This window comes from Conger conger, chromosome 16 (assembly GCF_963514075.1).
Source record: "Conger conger chromosome 16, fConCon1.1, whole genome shotgun sequence".
NCBI classification, from domain to species: Eukaryota; Metazoa; Chordata; class Actinopteri; order Anguilliformes; family Congridae; genus Conger; species Conger conger.
The window spans coordinates 3,879,334-3,904,706 of NC_083775.1; the positions used below are offsets into that span (position 1 = coordinate 3,879,334).

General features: G+C 44.4%; 2 protein-coding genes across 2 annotated transcripts; both read right to left on the reverse strand.

The window, feature by feature from the left end:
* Window positions 1–24: 24 nt before the first annotated feature.
* Window positions 25–4,362, reverse strand: LOC133114976 (uncharacterized). The gene is made up of 4 exons (XM_061224681.1): window positions 4,349–4,362; window positions 3,327–3,923; window positions 3,086–3,115; window positions 25–964 (listed from the first exon to the last, which is right to left on the reverse strand). The coding sequence occupies exons 1-4, from the start codon at window positions 4,360–4,362 to the stop codon at window positions 25–27; spliced, it is 1,581 nt and encodes a 526-aa protein (XP_061080665.1).
* Window positions 4,363–13,166: 8,804 nt separating this feature from the next.
* LOC133114981 (uncharacterized) lies at window positions 13,167–25,108 on the reverse strand. Its single transcript, XM_061224686.1, has 5 exons — window positions 25,095–25,108; window positions 21,906–22,502; window positions 19,958–20,554; window positions 17,963–18,046; window positions 13,167–14,082 (listed from the first exon to the last, which is right to left on the reverse strand). The coding sequence occupies exons 1-5, from the start codon at window positions 25,106–25,108 to the stop codon at window positions 13,167–13,169; spliced, it is 2,208 nt and encodes a 735-aa protein (XP_061080670.1).
* Window positions 25,109–25,373: the final 265 nt, after the last annotated feature.

Below are 25,373 nucleotides of genomic sequence, written 5' to 3' on the forward strand. Positions count from 1 at the left end.
GTACAGCCTAACTGTATTCTTCAGCTAGGTGTAAAATGGCCTCTGTAGGACCTCCTCACTCCTTTCAAAGCTCAATCTCCCAGTGCAAAGAGAGCCATGGATCTTCTCCCATGCATCCAGCTCGGTCTTCCACAGACTGGCCTTCCCGCGGATGACCTTTGACACATCACTCTTGCCCCCTTTGGCCAGGCTGATGCTGTCCTTGCAAATGAAGAAGAGGTCCACGCCCATGAAGATGGAGTTGAGGGCGATGAACCCCACCCTGACAGACTTGCTTAGGGCGAGGGGAGTGCCCTTAGCCAACTGCCCGATATCGGTGAGATCGGCCGCCATGTTGGGGACGTTTCGGGCAGCTTTGACTTCCTGAGTCACCACCTTGACTGCAATCGATGCCACCTCTTCGGCTCTGACCATCTTTACGGCAGAAGCACAATCCACTAAGGCATCTATCCCTTTAGCCACAAAACCTGTGGTTTTGACTAAAGTCAAAAGATGTGTCGCAACATCCAGCCCATCTGCCACTGTGTTGGGTATAATGCACCTGGCCGCTTGCTCCAGACACTCCAGCATAGTCTCCACGTCTTCAAAGTAGCTCTGGAAGATTTCTTTGATCTTCTTCCCGTGGTGAGTGTTGACCGATAATTCGGTGATACCTGTAGCTAAGCTGTTCACGCCACTGGTGACCCCCAACCCAACGCCGACCATCGTAAGGGTCAGCGATGCCCCCGCCGTGAAAGGGACCAGAGCCAGGCCCGTGATAGACACAATGCCTCCCGCAAAGCCTACACTGCTGCCCGCCACACTGGAGATGTTGGCCCCCATCTTCATCCTATCCAGCTGCACTGCTCTTTCCTCCAGAGCCACCAGGAACTGCTGCATCCTGGAGCAGCGCTGGCTGAACAGGTCGATGAACCGCTGGGCTGATCCCCTGAACAGGTAGGTCATCCTGAAGTGCCGGTCTAATCTGAGGGGGAGAGGTTTCACTATGATCTCTGGATCATTTGTCCACTCCCTTCTTGTGAACAAGAGGACTTCCCTTTGTATTACATTTATTAGCATCAGATAAAAAAAATAAGTTCACAATCTTTAATTACATAGAATGCAGTCTGTAAGTATTTGGACAGTGACAAAGATGACCATCAAGAGAAGACTTTGTCAATATAATGTCAGAGGGCTCACCACAAGATGCAAACCCCTGGCAACCCTCAAAAATAGAATGGCCAGGTTACAGTTAGCAAAAACGTACATTAAAAAACCTGTAGAGATCTGGAACAAAGTGTCATGAATAGATGAGACAAAGATTAACCAAAAAAACTAAAACTCATGGTCTTTCTTTCTATAATGGACTTAATTAATTAAGATAAGCTAAGCTAAGCTTAATTAAGCTTAAGACTAAATGCAACAGGCTGTCAATGTATTTGTTCCAACCAGCCAGAAACTGACCAGAAAAGTTGTGCAATTTCAATCATTTCCCACTGCTGCACAGTGATTTATTAAAATCGCTTTTTCGTTTTTCAGTGATTTGCTGTGACTGCTCTACGACTTCAGCCAATATTTTCTGTGACAAACACACAGCCTTATTTATAAATGATCACAAGGCTATGGATCTGTGCCAGGGTGGTTACATTACATTATTACATTATTGGCATAAGCTCTTATCCAGAGCGACGTACAGTTGATTAGACTAAGCAGGAGACAATCCTCCCCTGGAGCAATGCAGGGTTAAGGGCCTTGCTCAATGGCCCAACGGCTGTGCGGATCTTATTGTGGCTACACTGGGATTAGAACCACCGACCTTGCGTGTCCCAGTCATTTACCTTAACCACTATGCTATAGGCCGCCCCAGTAACTCCCGGGTGGTTGGAGTTAATGGACCTTTCCATTAGGAAAAGTATAAATGCAAACAGTTGACACTTGATCTCACTACATGATCTCACTAAATCAGGAACAAGCCGTTATCAAAGCAAACAAATCACCTGTGATAACTGCACCCATATCACACACAATGAATTTACTGTAAAATGTCTCTGTCGACATTAAACCTCAGTCAGGATCAGGATGTACTTACCTGATGCTTGTCAGGTCAGTCAAATGTTCATACATGTTCTGAATGGCTTCGTTGCTCAAATTGGGGCATGGGCCTTTCTTTGTCCTAGGAAGAATGAGATAAATCAGGCACTGTATGAGACGTCTCAAATGAATTTAGGCGTGTTTGGTGACTATAATGGATTCAAAAATAATGTTTGATTTGAGAAGAATTATGTATATTAGTGTTACATTAAATACTGCATGTACAACGTCTTAAGAATGTAAAACTGATAACTGATATGGTCTGTATACATTAAGATGCAGAACACAATATCTATCCACATATGCACAGGGGAAAGGCTTCAACTGGTGAATTTAATGAGGGAAATACTTCTGCTTACCGATTAAGAAATGATATAATTCCTGAACTGGAAAAAAAGAGAAAATATCAGCTGTGAAAATTGTGAGTGAGTCCTGTCCTGCTAATCCAATGTCCTTCACTGATTCTAGAGTCAGTCTGCACTCTACAAATGCAAAAGGGCCATTCCATGCAAACATCATTCTATGCCTCTGTCTTGGTAGATAATGGTGAGATATAGACCTCCTGACAATTGAAGCTTCATACTCCATTTAAAATTTGCCTGTGTGACAATGAAAAATGCATCACTGCAAAAAAGGGGAAAACACCCTATATATTTGGAAATTAGTATTTTGTATTTGTATTTCATATGTAGAATTCATATCTGGTCTCAGAACAAATGCATCTACTTTTGTATCCCTTCCTTAGGGACCTATTTTGGTTGGTATATTTCCAAAAATTAAATAGTATTTTTAGTGCAAAAATAAAAGTAATCTGAGAGCACTTCCTCATTGTGTAAAGATAAAACACATTACTAATAACATTAGCTGAGATATGACCCATGGACATTTTTAATTTGGGCATTTTTGGCACATTTAGTCCCGCCCGGAAGCCAAAGTCAGAAATTTCATCTGACCCTCCACTTATATGTTGAACTTACATCCTTCAACTCAGTCAACTTTTCTAGGAACATTTAACTGGTACTCAGTGGGTTTTGTTTTTACACCACTTGCAGAATGGGACAGCTCACGATTTTTTCTCATAATCAACATTTAATTTGGCATTCTATGCTTAATAAATTAATAAATAAACAATCAAATAAATCTGAAACATTGTAATGACATTGTGAAGTGGCTAGGTAAAAGTGGAAGGTATCAATGATCTGCTGGGGAATCAGGGAGTATGTTACACTGTGATTTGATTGAAACATTAAAAATACCTTTTCTGGAGCTTCTCACACAGCTCCTGGGAAACCCTCAAGTATTTGTCCAGCTGGAAAGCCAGCTGGTCCACGTTCACCAGGCTGGGAAGAAAGAATTTGCCGTTGTCTCTCTGGAAATGGATCAAAAGCGGACAGGCTCCCCTGGCGGCGGTGATGACTGAACGAACGTCATCAGCGCTCACCCCCTCGGGGAGCTGGCACACCGGATTCTCCTCCTCGAAGACGGAGAGCGACGTGACCGCCAGCATCTCCACAGCCTCCAGGAACAGGGTCAGCTTCTCAAGCCCCTTCAAGGTGTCTTGGAGCAGGCATCCCAGCTCCTTCTCCAGCTCCTGGGCCCTTTTCCCAGCGGTTACCTGGGTCATCTTGCTCCACATAAACTCCCCGAAGGCCTTCATCTTGGTTTTTGATTTTTTGTAGTGGTCAGTTGTGAGGTTGATCTTCTCCGCTCTGTCCCTGATGTCTCGCATCATCTCCAGTTCTGTCTCTCTCTGTAGGAGCCATTTTGAGTGTCTGTCGCAGAACACCTGCACCGTGTGAATACAGCTCATAGTGTCTGAAATGTAGCCAGCAGCCAGCTGATCCAGTTCCTCCCTGCAAGGCAATAAGAACTTACATTGTTGATTCACATCAACACTGTTTCACTCACATTGGCCATTTCTCCTACCTCCAACCTGTGTGTCGGAGAGCACTATTTCAACTTTTGGCTGTATTTAAATAATTATTTGGTATAATGATTCAATTTGTGTCCTTTTATTCAGCTGTACTTTAGTGCAGACATGTGAAGCTGCCTGAGAATTGCAAGTTTTTGGTGCGGATGTATTCCAGAGCTAAACTTGAGGTGGAGAAGTTGTGGTCAGCTTCTGTGAATCCTTCTTAGTTTACTATTTACTTACATTTCTGGTGTTTTTCATTGATTCCAGATCTGGTACATACCCGTTTCATTCACAAACACAGAGCACAAAAGGAAGGCCCTGTGTGATTAAACTGGGAATATTGGACACCTTTACTTATCTCACCGTGTATGGGCCATGATTATTGTCTAGAGCTCTTGTCCAGCGCTGTCCGAACTCAAACTTCAGCAAAGTTGAGCAGCCTCATCTGACTGGAAACTTGTTCTACCACCTTCCATAATAAAATATGAGCGAGTGCAGAGGAAGTTTAATATCGCTGACAAGAAAAAAAAGAACATGAAAATGAAACCTGGGTGCGACAAAACATTATCCATTAACTGAAATAACATTAAACTACAGTGGCAAAACATTCAATGTCACATTCAATCGAAGACCAAGAGCAACACATTTTCCTATAGGGTAGTGATATCTATTATTTTACGCCACACTACTTTGTCTTCTGTGCTGTAGGCTACATGTATTATTTTTAAGTTTCCTCGACTGCACACAAATCTGAGATGAACTTACTTCTCCACGGCTGTGGTAGCAGTTTTGGTCCACTACAAATCCGCTGTCTGAAAGTTTAGACAATTACTTTCCTTGTATTCAAATGAAAAGTTGAAAAGCAACCCAATCTCCTATATGATACTGCTACCTTGGGCTGGCCTCTGAAAGTGAATCTTGTATTTCTGTTTCTGACTTTTATAGGCTTCAATTTCCAAAAAACTATCAGAACGCTGCAGATCTTAATTCTCATCCAGACGCAGCCCTTTCCTTCCTTCAGTGACGCCTGGAAGGCAGCTGCTGTAGGGTGTGTGTGTGTGTGTGTGTGCCCGTGTGTATGTGTGTGTGTGTGTGTGTGAGGTTATGGGTGCATGCAAACCAGTTAGCCAGATATTAATTTGAGGATCTTTAAGGGTTCTTACTTCTTCCCTTGGGCCAGGCTTCTTCCCAACCATGAACTCCCCAGTGGGGAGAGCAGTTCAGCACAGCCCCACCGGGTCTGTCAATGGGTTGGTGAGTATGGCTGTTCACGTTTCCAGTTTACTTAGCTATATTCTGTTGTTCATTGTGTTACTTATGTTTCCTCCTGAGTGACCGGACCGATCCATATAATTGTATTTCACCTGTGGGTAAGCAAAATGAGTAGCCATGCCACTCTTTGTACATTGCTTTAATATTGTATTTTCTTCATGGTCGTATTGTCAATAATAATAATTCATATTAATTGCAACTCACTCATTGCTTACAATCTCAACAAAAGGTATTTATATTTAATTCTACAACTTTACATTATTGGTTTTTGGCAGAGGCTCTTATCCAGAGCGACGTACAGTTGATTAGACTAAGCAGGAGACAATCCTCCCCTGGAGCAATGCAGGGTTAAGGGCCTTGCTCAAAGGCCCAACAGCTGTGCGGATCTTATTGTGGCTACACCGGGATTAGAACCACCGACCTGGTTTGTCCCAGTCATGTACCTTAACCACTACACTACAGGCCACCCCAAGGGACAGGTCCGGTCCATTGTCTCTATTGCTCAGTTTGCGTTCCAGCCGTGCCGATATCCACAATATACGCACGGCTAAATGGAATGTTCACACAGCTTTTAATATTACTCTGTGTGTGTAGATCACTGTTATCTACTTAACATTATCATAAGTTTGCAGCTTGTAGCCTACTAAAGTAACCCAATCTCCTATATGATACTGCAACTTTGGGCTCGCCTCTGAAAGTGAAACTTGTATTTCTGTTTGTGACTTTTTTAGGCATCACTTTCCCAGAAACTCTGCTGTTATCAGAAAGCTGCTCCTCCAGAGCCAGGGCCTTTCCTTCCCTCAGTGATGCCTGGAAGGCAGCTGTGTCTGCACACGCACACAAGTATCTTCACATTTCCATGTATACATTATGCCCATGCGTCTTATTATGAACGTGTATTTACTGGTTGTTTTACTTTCACTACATCTACACTCTCATTTGAAGAGTGAGCATACATTTTTCAAACATTCAACAACAATCAAAATGATACATTCTGGGGAAAATCTACTCACAACAGGTATTACACAGACAGAGCTTCTCGGTGATGGTTGGTAAAAATTAGTAAGTACACACTGAAGGCAGTAGGCATATATTGTTCTAATAATACAGACAATACACACAGTATTATACACAAGACAGTACTATTCACACCTGGTTCAACATTTACAATGAAAGTACACTACGTGGCAGTTTTTAAATTCTTGTTCTGTGTTTTGTGATGGGCGTTGCAGAAATGAAAATACAGGTACATCCATTAATCATAAAAACAGACTATTACTCAAACTAACCCATTTTTGTAATGATAACACTTATTCTCCATACACAAAGACGAGGCAGACGTGAGCAGTGTAATCATTAATCATCAAATCAGGTATTTGCTATATAAAGTCAGTATGTACATTCTCCTTGTAGGGTGTGTTGGGGAGGAGAAGGGATTAGAAACTGTGAGATGGTCTACGGGTTAGGGGCGGGGGGTGAGGTTATGGTGCATGAAAACCAGTGAGCTGGATATTAATTTGAGGGTCTTTAAGGGTTCTTACTTCTCCCCTTGGGCCAGGCTTCTTCCCAACCATGAACTCCCCAGTGGGGGGAGCAGTTCAGCACAGCCCCACCGGGTCTGTCAATGGGTTAGTGAGTATGGCTGTTTACATCTCCAGTTTACTTAGCTATGTTCTGTTGTTCATTGTGTTACTTATGTTTCCTCCTGAGTGACCGGATCGATCCATTGTATAATTGTATCTCAGCAAAATGAGTAGCCATGCCACTCTTTGTACATTGCTTTAATATTGTATTTTCTTCATGGTCATATTGTCAATAATAATAATTAATATTAACTGCAACTCACCCATTGCTTACAATCTCAACAAAAGGTATTTATATTTAATTATACAAGGGATAGGTCGCGTTCCAGTCGTGCCAATATCATAGCTGCCAACTCTCACGCTTTCGGCGTGAGACACACGCATTTGCACGTGCGCGTGAAAACAGGCAAATGCGTGTGTCTCACGCCGAAAGCGTGAGAGTTGGCAGCTATGCAATATCCATGATATACGCACGGCTAATTGGAATCTTCCCACATCTTTTAATATTAATCCGCCTTTGTAAATCACTGTTGTCTACTTTGTAACCGAAATTTACCTAATGTTGTCATTATTTTGCCGCTAGTAGCCTAGCAAAGTAAAAGAAAGCAAGTTATTTTAAAGTGTCCTTTGACCTACTCGGGGATTTGGAAAGGAGTAGGAAAGGTACGAGATAAATAACTAAGGCAACATCCACAGATCGAAATACCAGCAAGACCACCAAACCTCAGCGAAAAACATGACCCATAATGACTCTATGAGTTATTTCATTAACTGCGCGTTATCTGACCGTGCCCAGAGAAACGTCTACAACAAAGACAAATTACTTGTGTGTCAGTGTCGTCAGGTGGAACGTAAACTGGCAAGCTAGCTAGCTAATGTTAGTGCAGCGGGGATACATTATTGCAATAGCGTTGCTTAGCTAACGTTAGTGCAGTGGGGATTGCTTGTAAGTTACCTTGGTTAATACCTTTGTTTAGCTAGTGGAGTGGGGATACATTATTGCTAGCTAACGTTAGCAATACCGCTGCTTAGCAACTGTCGTGGTTCCCCAAAGATGACAAGTTAGTCTAAATTCCCTCTATCTTATAATCAGGAGTCTGGCAGCAAGGTGCTGAATAATAGGCTTTTATTCTATGAGATATAATCAAGTTACAAAAGCCGTGGTGTCTGCAGAACAACTCAACGATCCACCCGGCACCCGGGTCATTATACATGCTTGTGAGTAGTGATGTGTCGGTCGCGAACGAAACGGCTCTTAGAGCCGGCTCTTTGAAGTGAACGACGGGAGCCGGCTCCTGCCTGGGAGCCGCTTTGTTTTTTCTTTTTTCTGTTCAAGCCGCACGTGATTGGTCAACTACACGATGTGTGACGTGTGTGTCTCTGCACTGAGCTATATTGGATACTGCTGTATTGAGGTATGGCACAGAAGTTGTTTTTTTCCTGGTTTATAGGCTGCATTACCGTTACTTGATGTAAATTTATTTATGTGCCAGGCTGTTCTACTTGTTTAAGTGCTTGCCTTTACCCACTGAGTCATTATTATTATTATTATTATTATTATTATTATTATTATTATTGTTGTTGTTTATTTAAAAAAGCTTATTGTGTTATTATTTTGTAAAGTGTGATTCTCTAAGCTTCTCTATGTTTTTTCACTGTAAATAGTTAAAAGTTAATAAATAATACAATCAGAGATTGGACCTTTTGTCTAATTGAGTTGGGTCTTTGTTTTTGTACTTTATAATTTATTTTTTGTAGCACTCTTTGAGTATAATAAGCCATATAAATAATAAACATTTGATATAATGTATGGTTTTTACATTAGTAATTCATTTTACATATAATTTTACGTTATTTTTGGTAATGAATTAATTTAAACACCAAAAAATCTGAAGAGCCACTTGGGAGCCGAAAGAGCCGGCTCTTTTTAGGTAGCCGAGCCAAAAGAACCGGCTCTCTAAAAAGAGCCGGAATTCCCATCACTACTTGTGAGGCCTCTGCTCCTCCTTTCTTCAAGGCGTGGTCTCGTCCCATCCTGGTGCGCCACAGTTGTTTACTTGCTACTGATTGGTCTCTAGTCACTTCCCCTTCTGCTGTGATTGGCTTACACATTCCCATAGACTTGTTAGGAAATACTTTTGGCGCGACTAATAAGTAAACTGACTTTTCATTACATATTCATCTTTTGGCTAACCACTCCCCCTAATACTTTGAGCTTAAGAAAATATTGGTAGTTACAGTGCTCAGTGAGCATACATAAAAAATAATAGGCAAGGCCAGTTTATTTATATAGCACATTTCATACAGCAATGACAATTCAAAGTGCTTTACAGAGAGCAAACAAATACAGAACAAAAAGAATAGATTAAAGAAAATAAAAGTGTATAAAAAATAAGAATAAAAATAAGTGTATATATAATACAATGAGAATAAAAATAAGAGCAAAATAATAAAAATAAGATATAAAAAGTAAAAGAGTAAATCAGAGTGATTCAGATTCAGTGTTCGATTTCGGGCCTGTTTGAGTTCTAAAGGGAGTTTATTCAAGATGCACGAGGCAGAATGACTAAAAGCTACCTCATCGTGTTTTGTTTTCACTCTTGGAGTGCTTAATACCCCTTTGAAACTACAAAGATTTTCAGGCCCCCCCATTACATGACATTACATTACAGGCATTTGGCAGACGCTCTTATCCAGAGCAACGTACAACAAAGTGCATACCCATAACCAGGGCTAAGTGCACTGAAAGACCCTAGAGGGAAGTACAATTTCAATTGCTACCCGTACAACAAAGATGCGGACCAGGGCCTATTTTTTTTTAAATTTTTAAATCAACAAATAAACAAACAACAAAGCAAAAGTGACCAAACTTAAGTATCCAAATACCAAACATCATAATGCAACCCTCTTTCTATGAATGCTAATCAAAAATATTGCAAAATGTTTGCATTTAACGATGTTGAATAATGGAAAGCAAGGTTTTAAACTTTTTATAGACAAACAGCACTAAGAAAAACATTAATTTAATTAATTAGTTGCAGTTGAATAGTGAAAAAAAACAGAAGTTAAGCTTTTTAGAATAAAAACAAATGTCGCCAATCAGTCATCAACCAGCTGACAGACCGGGGTGCAAGAGGCCAGAGGGACACAGTACGTCCACGTCAGGACGGGTGGCCATCCCGACCATCGAGAACCAGGTTCTGTCAGTGCTCCAGCTTAATGTAGAGGGCCTCACCACCGCCAAACTGGAAGTCACTCACCACCTCGCCGACTCCCACAAAGTAGCAGCCGTCCTCCTTCAGGAGACACACTGTGACAGTGATAACATCCTCAAACTGCCCGGATTCCAACTTGCTGGGTCCATCCACAGCAAACAGCATGGACTTGCAACCTTTGTCAGGAATGACCTTAGCTGGACAGCCACTGGCCAATCTCCACCAGGCTCGAGCATCGAGTGGCTGTCTACTAAAGCGCAGGACACATCGGTTGTCAATGTTTACAAGCCCCCACCAACAACGCTGACCATGGCATCACTCCCGCTGGCACCTGTACCCACCATGTACGCTGGGGACTTCAACTGCCAACACACAGATTGGGGTTTCAGCCTTACAACACCAAACGGAGAGACAGTAAGCCAATGGGCTGCTGTTTCACCCAAAAGAACCCCCAAGCTTCTTTTCCGCACGTTGGAATACCCACACCAACCCGGACCTGGCCTTCGCTGTGTGTCACACGGCCCAAAAGCCGGTGAGACGAGTTCTGGAAAGGTTCCCCCGCTCACACCATCGACCGTCCATCATAAAAGTTCCGTCTCTGGTGCAGCTAGTAGCAGGGAAACCCGTCAGGAGATGGAACTTTCGAAAGGCAAACTGGCAGTCATTCACTGAGAAAATCAGTCTGCCTCCCAGACCCAGATACTGCCGATGTGGACACCAGGTACGCAGCCTACTGCAAAGTACTCCTTGGGGCAGCAAGGAAAACCATTCCCCGAGGCTATAACGGAAACTACATCCCGGGCTGGGATGAAGAGTGCAGCTGCCTCCTGCATGTCCACCAGCAGGCGAGCTCCAGGGAAGATGAGTCTGCAACGGCACTCCTGCAGAAGCTGGACGCCACCCGAAGGACAAGGTGGACTGAAGTTGTGGAGTTAATTGACTTCACCCACTCTAGTCGCAAGGCGTGGCGGACAATCAACCAGCTGACAGGCAACAACATCGGCCCACAAGTGCCCAGCATCGGCCCCCAAGTGCCCAGTAACAGCAAATGCTATCGTGTCCCAGCTCCTTAAGAATGGCTGCTTCCCAGGTGCAGATAAAAACTTTGCCCGCACAACATCACACAAGGTATCCTCCTTGTGTAGGGCAGCCAGTGTGGATGCTAACCTGTCACGAGACTTCACAACAGCTGAGCTCCAAGTGGCCATAAGCAAACTCAAACAAGGGAAGGCACCAAGCCATGATTACATCCACCGTGAGTTTGTGACCCACCAGAGTGCAAAAACATCCGCATGGCTCTGCTCATTCTACTCAGCATGCTTCCGGAGGTCCAAGCTCCCAAAGATCTGGCGCCGTGCTGCTGTCGTAGCCCTTCCAAAGCCAAACAAACCTACTGAAGACCCTAAGTCCTACAGACCCATCTCACTGCTCTGCGTCCCATTCAAGATCTTGGAGAGGATGATCCATAGCCGCATCGAGCCAGTAGTGGACCCACAACTCCCACGGGGACAGGCCGGTTTCCGTCGCGGACTGTCAACGGTCGACCAGGTGACACTGCTCGCTCAAGATATTGAGGACAGCTTCCAGCAAAAAGAGAAGGCTGGAGTAGTGTTGCTGGATCTCACAGCTGCTTATGACACCATGGACTCCACCTAAAGCTACTAAAGACCATCCCCGACTGGCATATTGTGAAGTTCATCATGGAGATGCTGACGAACCGCAGCTTCACCTTACAGACCAGTGATGGACAATGCAGCAGGCTCAGGAGGCTGAGGAATGGCGTTCCGCAGGGGTCTGTCCTCGCACCGATGTTGTTCAACATATACATCTATGATCCACCGGAGACAACGTCCCGGAAATATGGCTACGCTGATGACCTGGCCATCATGATGTGACGACCAACATGGGAGGCGATGGAAGACGGCCTAAACCAGGACATGGGAATCCTGGCAGCCTACCTGCGCAAATGGCGCAAATGGCGCCTACACCTGCCAGTACTAGTGGGAATAGCCCCGGCCGGCCTCCGACGAGAGGCTGCTGCCCTCGCCCTAGCAAGGAAATGACTGGCATATCCTGCACAACACCACCACAACAATGCTGCCTCTAAATAGACTCAAGTCCCACCATTCGTACAACAAGGCGGCACAAGAGCTGCTCAGGTCCATCCCTCAGGACCTGTCTACAGGCATGGCTGGCGGCAGCCTGGAAGCAGGAGGGGGAGTGGGCCGGGCCACACGCCTCCACTGTCACATCCAGGACCCGGGAGGCCACATTAAAGGAGAGGAACTGCCACGCCGGCAATGGACCCTGCTGAACCGCCTGCGAACTGGAGTCGGCTGCTTCAAAACATCTATGAGGAAGTGGGGCCTGGCGGACGGAGCAGCATGTGAGTGTGGGGAGCCGGAGCAGACCGCTGACCACATAGTCACCGCCTGTCCCCTGTATAAACCACCCTCGGAGGCCGGCCTCTTCGATGTGGGACCTGAAACGAGGGCGTGGCTGTACGCTACTGAGCTGGACATCTGATGATGACACGAAAGAAGAGGACTCCCCCTAATACTTTGAGCTTAAGAAAATATTGGTAGTTACAGTGCTCAGTGAGCATATCTAAAAAATAATAGGCAAGGCAAGTTTATTGATATAGCATATTTCATACAGCAATGACAATTCAAAGTGCTTTACAGAGAGCATACAAATACAGAACAAGGAGAATAGATTTTGAAAAATATAAGTGTATAAAAAATAAGAATAAAAATAAGTGTATATATAATACAATGACAATAAAAATAAGAATAAGATAATAAAAATAAGATATAAAAAGTAAAAAAGTAAATCAGAGTGAAAGTGTTAACTCATAGATACTGCAGAACATGAACGTTTTTAGCCTAGTTTTGAATATATTTTGATTTTGGGCCTGTTTGCCTCTAGTAAAAACTTTACATTGATGTATTTATGAATTCATCTCTAAGTCGGATTTCAGAAATAACTACTTACTCATAGTTTTCTGCATGAGCCACTATTTAAGATAAAATTTGATCGTAATATTGTTATGAAAATGAGGCCCCAGGTTTCACAACATTGCAGTTGTTACAGCCTAACTGTATTCTTCAGCTAGGTGTAAAATGGCATCTGCAGGACCTTCTCACTCATTTCAAAGCTCAATCTCCCGATGCACAGAGAGTGAAGGATCTTCTCCCATGCATCCAGCTCGGTCTTCCACAGACTGGCCTTCTCGCGGATGACCCTTGACACTTCGCTCTTGTCCCCATTGGCCAGGCTGATGCTGTCTTTGCAGATTAAGTAGAGGTCCATGCCGATGAAGAAGGAGTTTAAGGCGATGGACCCCACCCTGGCATACTTGCTTAGGGCGAGGGGAGTGCCCTTAGCCAACTGCCCGAGATCGGTGAGATCGGCCGCCCTGTTGGGGACGTTTCGGGCAGCATTTGATGTTGAGGCCAACTCTTTGGCTCTGAGCACCTTTTTGGCGGAAGCACAATCCACAATGGTTTTTATCCCTTTACTCACAGAACATGCGGTTTTGGTGGCCTTCTCAATAACTGTCGGAACATCCAGCCCATCTGGCACCATGTTGCAAATAATGCACCTGGCCGCTTGCTCCAGACACTCCAGCATAGTCTCCACATCTTCAAAGTAGCTCTGGAAGATTTTATTGATCTTTTTCCCGTGGTGAGTGTTGAACAATAATTCGGTGGTACCTGAAACGAAGCTGTTCACGACACTGGTGACCACCAACCCCGTGCTGACCATCGTGAGGGTCAGCGATGCCCCCGCCGTGACAGGGACCAGAGCCAGGCCCGCGATGGACACAATGCCTCCCACAAAGCCTACACTGTTGCCCGCCACTCTGGAGATGCTGGCCCTCATCTTCATCCTGTCCAGCTGCACTGCTTCTTCCTCCAGAGCCACCAGGAACTGCTGCATCCTGGAGCAGCGGTGGCTGAACAGGCCGATGAACCGCTGGGCTGATCCCCTGAACAGGTAGGTCATCCTGAAGTGCCGGTCTAATCTGAGGGGGAGAGGTTTCACTATGAGCCAGGGCTCCAAGACATTTTACTTTACACAACAGATCTCTGGGTAATTTGTCCACTCCCTTCTTGTGTTACATTTATTTCCACAATATAATAAAAATACATCCACAATTTTTATTTGCAGTCTGTAGGTACATGGACATTGACCATCAATGTCAACATAATGTCAGAGGGCTCACCACAAGATGCAAACCCCTGGCAAGCCTCAAAAATAGAATGGCCAGGTTACAGTTTGCAAAATGTACATTAAAAAACCTGTTGAGATCTAGAACAAAATTGTATGGAATATTAAGTTATGAAAGAAGACCTTGGGGAGAAAAAAAAGGAAGAGCTCAAGATCCGAAAGCCCACCACCTGATCTGTCAAACATGGTGCAGGTATTATGGCTTGGGCATGTATGGCTGCCACTGGAACTCGCTCACTGACGTCACTGCTGAAGTATACAGAGACTTATCCAGATCCAAGCAAATGCATCAAAACTGATCGGACAATGATTCATCATGCAGCAGGACAATAACATACCGTCAAAGCAACCAAGAGGTTTTTTTCGGGGCAAATAGTGGAATTTTCTTGACTGGCCAAATCAATCACCTAATCTCAATCCAATTGAGTATGTATTTCAGTTGCTGAAGACCAGACTGAAGGCAAATAGGCCCCAAAACAAGCAGGAGCTGAAGAGGGCCTGGCAGAGCATCACCAGGGTAGATATCCACATCAGGTGATGCCCATGGATCATAGGCGTCAGGCAGTCATTGATTACAAAGAATTAGCGACAAAATATTGAATATGATTACTTTCTTTCAGTTTGTGATAATTTGACCAATTACTTTTGGTCCCCTAAAATGGGTGAACTATGTGTAAATGGGGCTGTTATTCCTACACCTTTAACCTAATATGGATGTAAAAACCCTCAAACATTTGTTTGTTGGAGTACAGCCAAAATGTCCAAGTACTTACGGACTGCACTGTACATAAAATGCCTTGAGATTATAGGATAGGCCTTATAATTACGGCCAGGAGTCTTTGTCAAGGAAGTCACAGATACCGGGAGTTTTACCTTTTTTTTTTTTTTTTGCCTGTTCCGTGACTTTCCCCTTTTTTTTGTGTTTTTCAGCAGTTTCGGAATTCTCAACCGTACTGCAGCCTACAGTGTATAGCCTCATGCCAATTACTGGGAGAAACAAAGTGTGAAAATGTACACAGATTCTGGAATGAGCAGAGATCAAGATTTCAGTTCTTGTCAGCTGCTGTAATCAGATGTTTCCCCTCCCTGACACCAGTGTTTATACGCAGTGGTCTTTCCCTTGTTACATCATTGACAAATGGCACTCAATCAAAGACTCAAATCTCACAATGTACAACATATTTTTCCAAAGCAAACTTAACTGATGTTAAGGTATATAAGCATGTTTTATTTTTGTAATGCAATTTGAGCATGCACTTTGGGCAGCCTGTAACCTAGTCGCTCAGGTGCATGACTGAGACCCGGAAGGTTGATGATTCAAGCCCCAGTGTAGCCACAATAAGATCCACACAGCTGTTGGGCCCTTGAGCAAGATCTGTAGCCGCACATTGCTCCAGGGGGTTGTCCCCTGCTTAGTCTTAGTCTCTGTCCTTCTTTTCCAAGAACAACCTGCTTGAACCCCATCAGTCTGGCTTCAGACCTGGCCACTCAACGGAGACCGCGCTCCTCTCCATCAGTGAATCACTCCTTGCTGCGCGAGCAGCCTCCTTCTCCTCGGTCCTGATTCTTCTAGACCTCTCTGCTGCCTTTGACACTGTGGATCTCTCCATCCTCCTGTCCTCCCTGTCAGCAACAAGGATTTGCGGCACAGCCTTGAACTGGATTGAGTCCTACCTCTCAGGTTGCTCCTCCCAGGTTGGCTGGGCTGGTAGAGAATCGAAACCTCAGCCCCTTGCAATAGGTAGTTCCCCAGGGCTCAGTCCTTGGACTGCTTCTTTTCTCTCTTTACACTAGATCCCTTGGGCCTGTTATTACTGCTCATGGTCTGTCCTACCACTGCTACGCTGATGATACCCAACTCTTCTTCTCATTCCCAAAAGAGTTGAGTATCATCACACAGGTTTCAGCCCGCATCTCTGCTTGCCTGAGTGACATCCAGAGCTGGATGGACGACCACCATCTAAAGCTCAACCCAGGTATGACTGAAACCTCTCCCCATCTAGATCTCTCCATTTCCCGAGGGGATACCTCAGTGACGCCATCACCCTGTTCAAGGAACCTCAGCGGGGTGATGGACAGCAGACTGTCCCTCTCCGGGAACATTGTGGCAGTGACCCGGTCATGCAGGTTCTTCCTAAACAACATACGGAGAATCCGCCCTTTTCTCACACCCTACTCGACCCAGCTCCTGGTCCAAGCGATCGTTTTGACTGCAACTCTCTCCTGGCTGGCCTTCCAGCATCTGCCATCACACCTCTCCAACTCATCCAGAATGCAGCAGCTTGCCTGGTCATCAACCTTCCTCACGTCACCCTCCTGCTTACTTCCCTCCACTGCCTGCTTGTCATGGCTCGCATCCAATTCAAAATATTGGTGCTAGCTTTCCTGGTAGTTAAGGGGTCAGCCCCAGTTTACCTCCAAAAGATCAGACCCTACAAGCCTGCCAGACCTCTTCATTCAGCCACCAGAGGCCACCTGCCACCTCCCCCTCACCGCATGTCCACCTTCCACTCACGACTGCTGTCTGTTCTGGCTCCACGGTGGTGGAACAAACTCCCCATGGTCAGAACAGCAGAATCTCTTACCACCTTCAAGTGCAGACTGAAGACACACCTCTTCAAGCTGCACTTCTCCCCTTCCCTCCCTACCTCCCTGTGAACCTTTACTTGTGTTATTACGATAGGATGATACCTTTGCTAGTTTTATTTGACTAGGTAAGCTGGTTATTATTCACATATTTGCATGGTGCGGTACTTTTTTCTTATATTTGAAGTATAATCCATAAATCAAATAGACCCAGTAGGCCCCCGTAAGTCACTTTGGATAAGAGCATCAGCTAAATTACACATTATTATTATTATTATTACTACTCTATTTCTAGAAACATTCTGTTAAATTAAAGGTGAACACTTTCATTTTCCTGTGATTATTTTTAGAATAATGATGAAGTTTGATTTAAATGCTTTTATTAAAACTGTGAAATGGTTAGAATTGAGAATAAGTGAATAAGTCAGCATGAGTAATTAGAACTGTGTGTCTGTTCAAACACATTGAGCTGCAAAGTACAGAGTTTGTTGAATGGAAGTGCAGAGAACACTTAATCAGGTGTTTAAAAACCATGCCATTGGATACTACCTGTTTTGACTAAGTGAAGCAGGTCAAGCAATGTGGGTCTTTGCAGAGAAATGTTTTGAGTTAGTGATCACCAGCCAATTTGCCTCAGCTCAGCTTTCATGGAGTGACAAGAAAATATTAAGGCGGGTTAAGAGAGACAATGTGATGTTATGTGACAAATGATTGGTTAGCTATATTGTATAAAGACTAGGATACTTCCTACTGTTACTTTTGAATTGTCTGGTCTCTTGAAGCTTCTTGCACGGAGCACACAGATTCCCCAGATTCATCGATTTTATTTTAAACTGAAGATTTGTAATGAACAACTATTGACTCTGAATATTTCTTCAACATCATTGCTGCCAATACAACTTCACCCACGTAAAAGGGACGAGGAGGAAAAGAGACAAAAATATTTCCTCAACACACTACAGCAGGAACAAGCCATTATCAAAGCAAACAAATCACCTGTGATAACTGCACCTATATCACACACAATGAATTTACTGTAAAATGTCTCTGTTGACATTAAACCTCAGTAAGGATCAGAATGTACTTACCTGATGCTCGTCAGGTCAGTCAAATGTTCATACATGTTCTGAATGGCTTCGTTGGTCAAATTTGGGCATGGGGCTTTCTTTGTCCTAGGAAGAATGAGAAAAATCCGGCAATGAATTTAAACGTGTTTGGTGAGTATAATAAATTCAAAAATAATGCCACCAACAATCATTCCACGGTCAAGTCCAAGTCATTCCAAGTCACTTAGATCACATTTTGTCCCCATTCTGATGGTTGATGTGAACATTAACTGAAGTTCCTGACCCCTATCTACATGATTGTATGCATTGCACTGCTGCCACACAAATGGCTGATTATTATACCAACTTATTCATGTGATTATCTAAAGTAACATTTTTCCAAATAAAGTGCTCAGTGAGTGTATATTAGTACTATATGTATAATGTGTCATGAATGTAAAACTAATAACTCATACGGTCTGTATGCATTAAGAGATTCAAAACACAATATATATTCACACATGCAGAAACACAGGGGAAAGGCTTCAACGGGTGAATGTATTGGGGGAAATATTTCTCCTTACCTATAATTCATTCCAAGAAATGATATACTTCCTGAACTGGAAAAAAATAGAAAATATCAGCTGTGAAAATTGTGTCCAGTCTTCCTAAACTGATTTCCATACTGATTCTAGAGTCTGTCTGCACTCTACAAATTCCAAAGGGCCATTCCATGTCAACTCCTCGAGCACCACTCTTTTTCTCTTTTCCTCTGTCTTGATAATGTAAGGGAGCGGGATAAGAGGTCCAAACGCGACCAAGTTGGGTTCTACAAGTCACAAGATGTGAGATAACCACTGAGTTTTTTTCTGGGGACACCCTAGAGACCAGGGACGCACCCCAGAGGAGGATGGGGTAAACCATAAATGGATTCAATAACTCCCCGGCAATTTAGGCAATGAAGCGAACGACCTATAAGAACCGGTGGACAATTTTAATCTAAGACCTTTGAGGAAAAACTTATGACATAGGTAGCCTACGCAAACTGCGCCAGGGAGGAAAACTACGCAGGCTCCCAACGGCAATAAAGCATACCTAAAACCTAGGAACGGCAAAGTGAACGCGAGACAAACAAGATATCCCGTCTCCTATTCCACTGACAAAGTGGGAACACTGGCCCTAATACTAGAATACACAGAAGCATTTAGAATTCTATTTGACTGAGGAAGCAGTCATTATCTGAACCCGCTTATCCTGAACAGGGTCACGGGGGGGCTGGAGCCTATCCCAGCATACATTGGGTGAAAGCCAGGAAGTCCATCACAGGGCACACGCACCATTCACTCACACACTCATACCTACGGGCAATTTAGACTCTTCAATCAGCATAACTTGCATGTCTTTGGACTGTAGGAGGAAAGCGGAGTACCCAGATGAAAAAATGTGAACACGGGGAGAACATGCAAATTCCACACAGAGAGGCCCTGGCCAACCAGACCCTCCAAATAAATTGAAGTTCCATCCTTCATCTTTCATACATGGTCAACATTGGCTCAGGTGGTATGAGTAGTCATCTGGCAGTCAGAAGGTTGCCAGTTCGATCCCGCCCTTGGTGTGTCGAAGTGTCCTTGAGCAAGACACCTAACCCTCAAATCCTCCTGACCAGTTGGTCAGTGCCTTGCATGGCAGCCAATCACCGCTGGTGTGTGAGTGTATGTATGAATGGGTGAATGAGAATCATGAATTGTACAGCGCTTTGGCTATATAAATGCCACCAATTTACCATCTCAATCAACTTTTCTTGAAACATTACTCAGTGAGTTTTGCTTATAATAGCAGTAATGGGACAGCTAATGGTTCTTCTTCATAATCAACATTTAATTTGGCATTATATACTTAATAAATAAATAAATGAATAAATAATCACATATAAAACATTTTAATGACGTTGTGAAGTGGCTAGGTAAAAGTGGAAGGTATCGATGATCTGCTGGGGAATCGAGGAGAATGTTGACATGATTGAAACATTAAAAATACCTTTTCTGGAGCTTCTCACACAGCTCCTGGGAAACCCTCAAGTATTTGTCCAGCTGGAAAGCCAGCAGGTCCACGTTCACCAGGCTGGTCTGAAAGAATTCACCGTCGTCTCTCTTGAAATGGATCAAAAGGGGACAGGCTCCCCTGGCGGCGGTGATGACTGAACGAACGGCATCAGCGCTCACCCCCTCAGGGAGCTGGCACACCGGATTCTCCTCCTCGAAGACGGAGAGCGACGTGACCGCCAGCATCTCCACAGCCTGCAGGAACGGGGTCAGCTTCTCAAGCCCCTTCAAGGTGTCTTGGAGCAGGCATCCCAGCTCCTTCTCCAGCATCTGGGCCCTTTTCCCCGCGGTTACCTTGGTCACCTTGCTCCACATAAACTCCCTGAAGGCCTTCGGCTTGTTTTTTGATTTTTTGTAGTGGTCAGTTGTGAGGTTGATCTTCACTGCTCTGTCCCTGATGTCTCGCATCCTCTTCAGCTCTGTCTCTCTCTGTAGGAGCCATATTGAGTGTATGTTGCAGAACTCCTGCACCGTGTGAATACAGCTCATGGTGCCTGAAATGTAGCCAGCAGCCAGCTGATCCGGTTCCTCCCTGCAAGGCAATAAAAACTTAAATCGTCGATTCTCATCGACACTCTTTCAGCCACATTTGCTAATGCTCCGACCCTCAACCACTGTGGTTGCGGGTTGAGGGTCGGAGCAAACAGTTACAAAAGTTACAAATTGGGGCATGGGGCTTTCTTTGTCCTTGGAAGAATGAGAAAAATCTGGCACTGTATGAGACATCTCAAATGAATTTAAGAGTGTTTGGCGACTATAATGGATTCAAAAATAATGTTCGATTTGTGAAGAATTATGTATATTAGTGTTACATTAAATACTGCATGTACAATGTCTTAAGAATGTAAAACTGATAACTGATATGGACTGTATACACTGAGATGCAGAACACAATATCTATCCACATATGCACAGGGGAAAGGCTTAAACTGGTGAATTTAATGAGGGAAATATTTCTGTTTACCTATTATTCATTCCAAGAAATGATATACTTCCTGAACTGGAAAAAAGAGAAAATATCAGCTGTGAAAATTGTGTCCAGTCGAGCTAAACCACTTCAGTGATTCTAGAGTCAGTTCTGCACTCTACAAATGCAAAAGGGCCATTCCATGCCAACATCATTATCTACCTCTGTCTTGGTAGATAATGGTGAGATATAGACCTCCTGACAAATGCAGCCTCATACTCCATTTTGTTTTGCTGGTAGAGCCATTTAAAATTTGCCTTAAAATGTGACAATGAAAAATGCATCACTGCACAAACTGAGAACAAAACCGTTGTAAGGAAAAACCCTCTATATTTGGAAACTTGTATTTTGAGGTAATTTCATAGGTAGAATTCAGAACAAATGCATCTACTTTTGTATCCCTTCCTGAGGGACCAATTTTGGTCGGTATATCTCCAAAATTAAACAGTATTTTTAGTGCAATTTTATTTCTAAATAAGAGTAATCTGAGAGCACTTTCTCATTGTGTGAAGATAAAACACATTACGAATAACATTAGCTGAGATATGACCCATGGACATTTTTAATTTGGCACATTTAGGCCCGCCCGTAAACCAATGTCAGAAATTTCATCTGACTCTCCACTTTGAATATGTTGAATTTACATCCTTCAACTCAGTCAGCTTTTCTAGAAACATTTAACTGGTACTCGGTGGGTTTTGTTTATACACCACTTGCAGAATGGGACAGCTAACAATTTTTTCTCATGATCAACATTTAATTTGGCATTTTATGCTTAATAAATGAATAAATAAATAATCAAATAAATATAAAACATTGTAATGACATTGTGAAGTGGCTAGGAAAAAGTGGAAGGTATCAATGATCTGCTGGGGAATCGAGGAGTATGTTGATATGATTGAAACATTAAAAATACCTTTTCTGGAGCTTCTCACACAACTCCTGGGAAACCCTCAAGTATTTGTCCAGCTGGAAAGCCAGCAGGTCCACGTTCACCAGGCTGGTCTGAAAGAATTTGCCGTCGTCTCTCTGGAAATGGATCAAAAGGGGACAGGCTCCCCTGGCGGCGGTGATGACTGAACGAACGGCATCAGCGCTCACCCCCTCGGGGAGCTGGCACACCGGATTCTCCTCCTCGAAGACGGAGAGCGACGTGACCGCCAGCATCTCCACAGCCTGCAGGAACTGGGTCAGCTTCTCAAGCCCCTCCAAGGTGTCTTGGAGCAGGCATCCCAGCTCCTTCTCCAGCTTCTGGGCCCTTTTCCTCGCGGTTACCTTGGTCACCTTGCTCCACACATACTCCCAGAAGGCCTTCATCTTGGTTTTTGATTTTAGGAAGTGGTCAGTTGTGAGATTGATCTTCTCCGCTCTGTCCCTGATGTCCCGCATCCTCTTCAGCTCAGACTCTCTCTGTAGGAGCCATTTTCCGTATCTGTCGCAGAACTCCTGCACCGTGTGAATACAGCTCATGGTGCCTGAAATGTCGCCAGCAGTCAACTGACCCAGGTCCTCCCTGCAAGGCAATAAAAACTTACATTGTTGATTCACATCGACACTCTTTCAGTCACATTTGCTAATGATCTATTTCAACTTTAGGCTGTATTTAAATAATTATTTGGCGTAATGATTCAATTTGTGTCCTTGTATTCAGCTGTACTTGCAAGTCTTGGTCCGGACGTTTTCAACTTTCTCCTCTGTTTTCAACTTTCTCCTCTCTTCTGGCCCCCCCTCCCCCCCCACCCCCCTCATCACTCACACCTGATGACTTTGTCTCCTTCTTTGAAAAGAAGGTCGATGCTATTCGCAATTCCTTCTCCCAACCCTCCACCCCTGCTGACCCTCCTACCCTCCCCAACTCCCTAACCTCCTTTTCTCCCCTCTCTGACGCCGACACGCTGAAACTCCTTACTTCCCACCGCCCAACCACCTGTCCTCTTGACCCCATCCCCTCTCCCCTCCTACAATCTATATCTGAGGACATTCTCCCTTTTCTCTCCTCTCTAATCAACACCTCCCTCTCTTCCGGCACCATGCCCTCTTCCCTGAAGAGGGCCAGAGTCACTCCCCTCCTCAAAAAACCTACTCTCGATCCCTCTGCCCTGAACAACTACCGGCCTGTCTCTCTTCTCCCCTTTCTTGCTAAAACCCTGGAACGGGCGGTCTGCTCCCAACTGTCCACTTATCTTCTCCACAACAATCACCATGACCCCAACCAGTCTGGCTTCAAGAGTGGCCGCTCCACTGAAACCGCCCTGCTCGCGGTCACTGAGGCACTCCACTCTGCTAAAGCAAAATCCCTCTCCTCTGTCCTCATCTTCCTCGACCTGTCGGCCGCCTTCGATACAGTCAACCATGAGATTCTGCTCTCATCGCTGTCTGGGATGGGTGTCACAGGTTCTGCACTCGCTTGGTTTTCCTCCTACCTCTCTGGTCGCTCCTACCAGGTGACTTGGAGGGGCGCACTCTCCGACCCTCAACCCCTACGAACTGGAGTCCCGCAGGGCTCGGTTCTTGGGCCTCTCCTCTTCTCGCTATACACCATGTCTCTTGGTTCTGTTATCTCTTCCCACGGCTTCTCTTATCACTCCTACGCTGATGACACCCAACTCTTCATTTCCTTCCTCCCTGACACCCAAATCACCACACAGATCTCTGCCTGCTTGGCTGATATCTCTGCATGGATGACTTCCCATCACCTGAAGCTCAACCTTGCCAAAACTGAGCTTCTCTACATCCCTGCTAAGTCCTCTCCGTCAATCGACCTCTCACTGACTGTGGAGGACTTTGTAGTTTCCTCCTCCCGTACGGCAAAGAATCTTGGGGTGACTCTTGATAACTGCCTCTCCCTGGCTCCACAAGTATCCTCCACTGCCAGAACCTGCAGGTTCTTTCTGTTTAATATACGCCGCATCCGTCATCTCCTGACGGAGAAAGCCACCCAGCTCCTAGTCCAGGCGCTCGTCATTTCCCGCCTGGATTACTGCAACTCCCTCCTAGCCGGTCTCCCAGCGTGCGCCATCAAGCCCCTCCAGCTGGTCCAGAATGCTGCAGCCCGCTTGATCACCAGTCAGCCCAGGTCGGCTCATGTCACCCCGCTTCTCATTGGCCTCCACTGGCTTCCTATTGCCGCACGCATCCGATTCAAGGCCCTAGTGTTGGCATTTCAGGCTGCTAAGGGGACTGCCCCACATTACATACAATCCCTGATCACTCCCTACTCCCCAGCTAGACCACTCCGGTCTGCCAGCTCTGGTCGCCTTACGATTCCCTCTCTACGGGCACCTGGCGGTCGAGCTGCACGTTCACGCCTGTTTTCCGTTCTGGTTCCTCAGTGGTGGAATGACTTGCCTACCACTGTCAGGACAGCAGAATCCCTCCCCCTATTTCGACGCAGACTCAAAACACACCTCTTCAAACTCTACCTTAGTCCCCCCTCCTGATTTACCCCGCCCCCCCCTTCTGATACCCCTATCCCTGTCTAACCCCCCCCCCCCCCCCCCCCAAAAAAATAAATAAAAAAAAATAAAAAATAACACTTATGATGACGACTATATGTTTAGAACAGCAGTCCAGGTGTATTTTTCTAGTATTGGATGTGATGCTTTGACTTGTGGTAGAACCTATGCACTTGTAAGTCGCTTTGGATTAAAAGCGTCTGCCAAATGACTAAAATGTAAATGTAAAAAATGGACGTGTTCCAGAGCTTGAGGTGGAGAAGTTGCCGTCAGCTTCTGTGAATCCTTCTTAGTTCACTATTCACTTACGTTTATGTTGTTTTTCATAGTAAGGTATTACCCCTATAAATACTTAAATATTGTAAAAATATACATACAATGAAATAATAGTTCATTTCTGGAATTAGTATTCAAATTGCTTTGAAAAACAATTAAGCTCAGGGGTTTTATTATTCATGTTTTAATTAGCCTGCTCCCACATACATTCCATTATTATAATTTTTCCAATAAAGTTTCCTTTTAAGAAGCATATTTACATTCATATTTATCCCATAACTGGTACATACCCGTTTCATTCTCAAACCCAAGAGCACAAAAGGAAGACCCTGTGTGATTAAACTGGGAATATTGGACACCTTTACTTATCTCACCGTGTATGGACCATGATCATTGTCTGGAGCTCTTGTCCAGCGCTGTCCGAACTAGAACTTCAGTTGAGCAGCCTCGTCTGACTGGAATCTTGTTCTGCCACAGTGCAGTGCAAGTTCAAGTTTATTATCACTGACAAGAAAAAGAGCATGAAAATGAAACCATAGGTGCGACAAAACATTATCCATTAACTGAAGTACACATTAAACTACAGTTGCAAAAACAAAAAAACATTCAATGTCACATTCAATTGAAGACCATGAGCAACATTTTCCTATTGG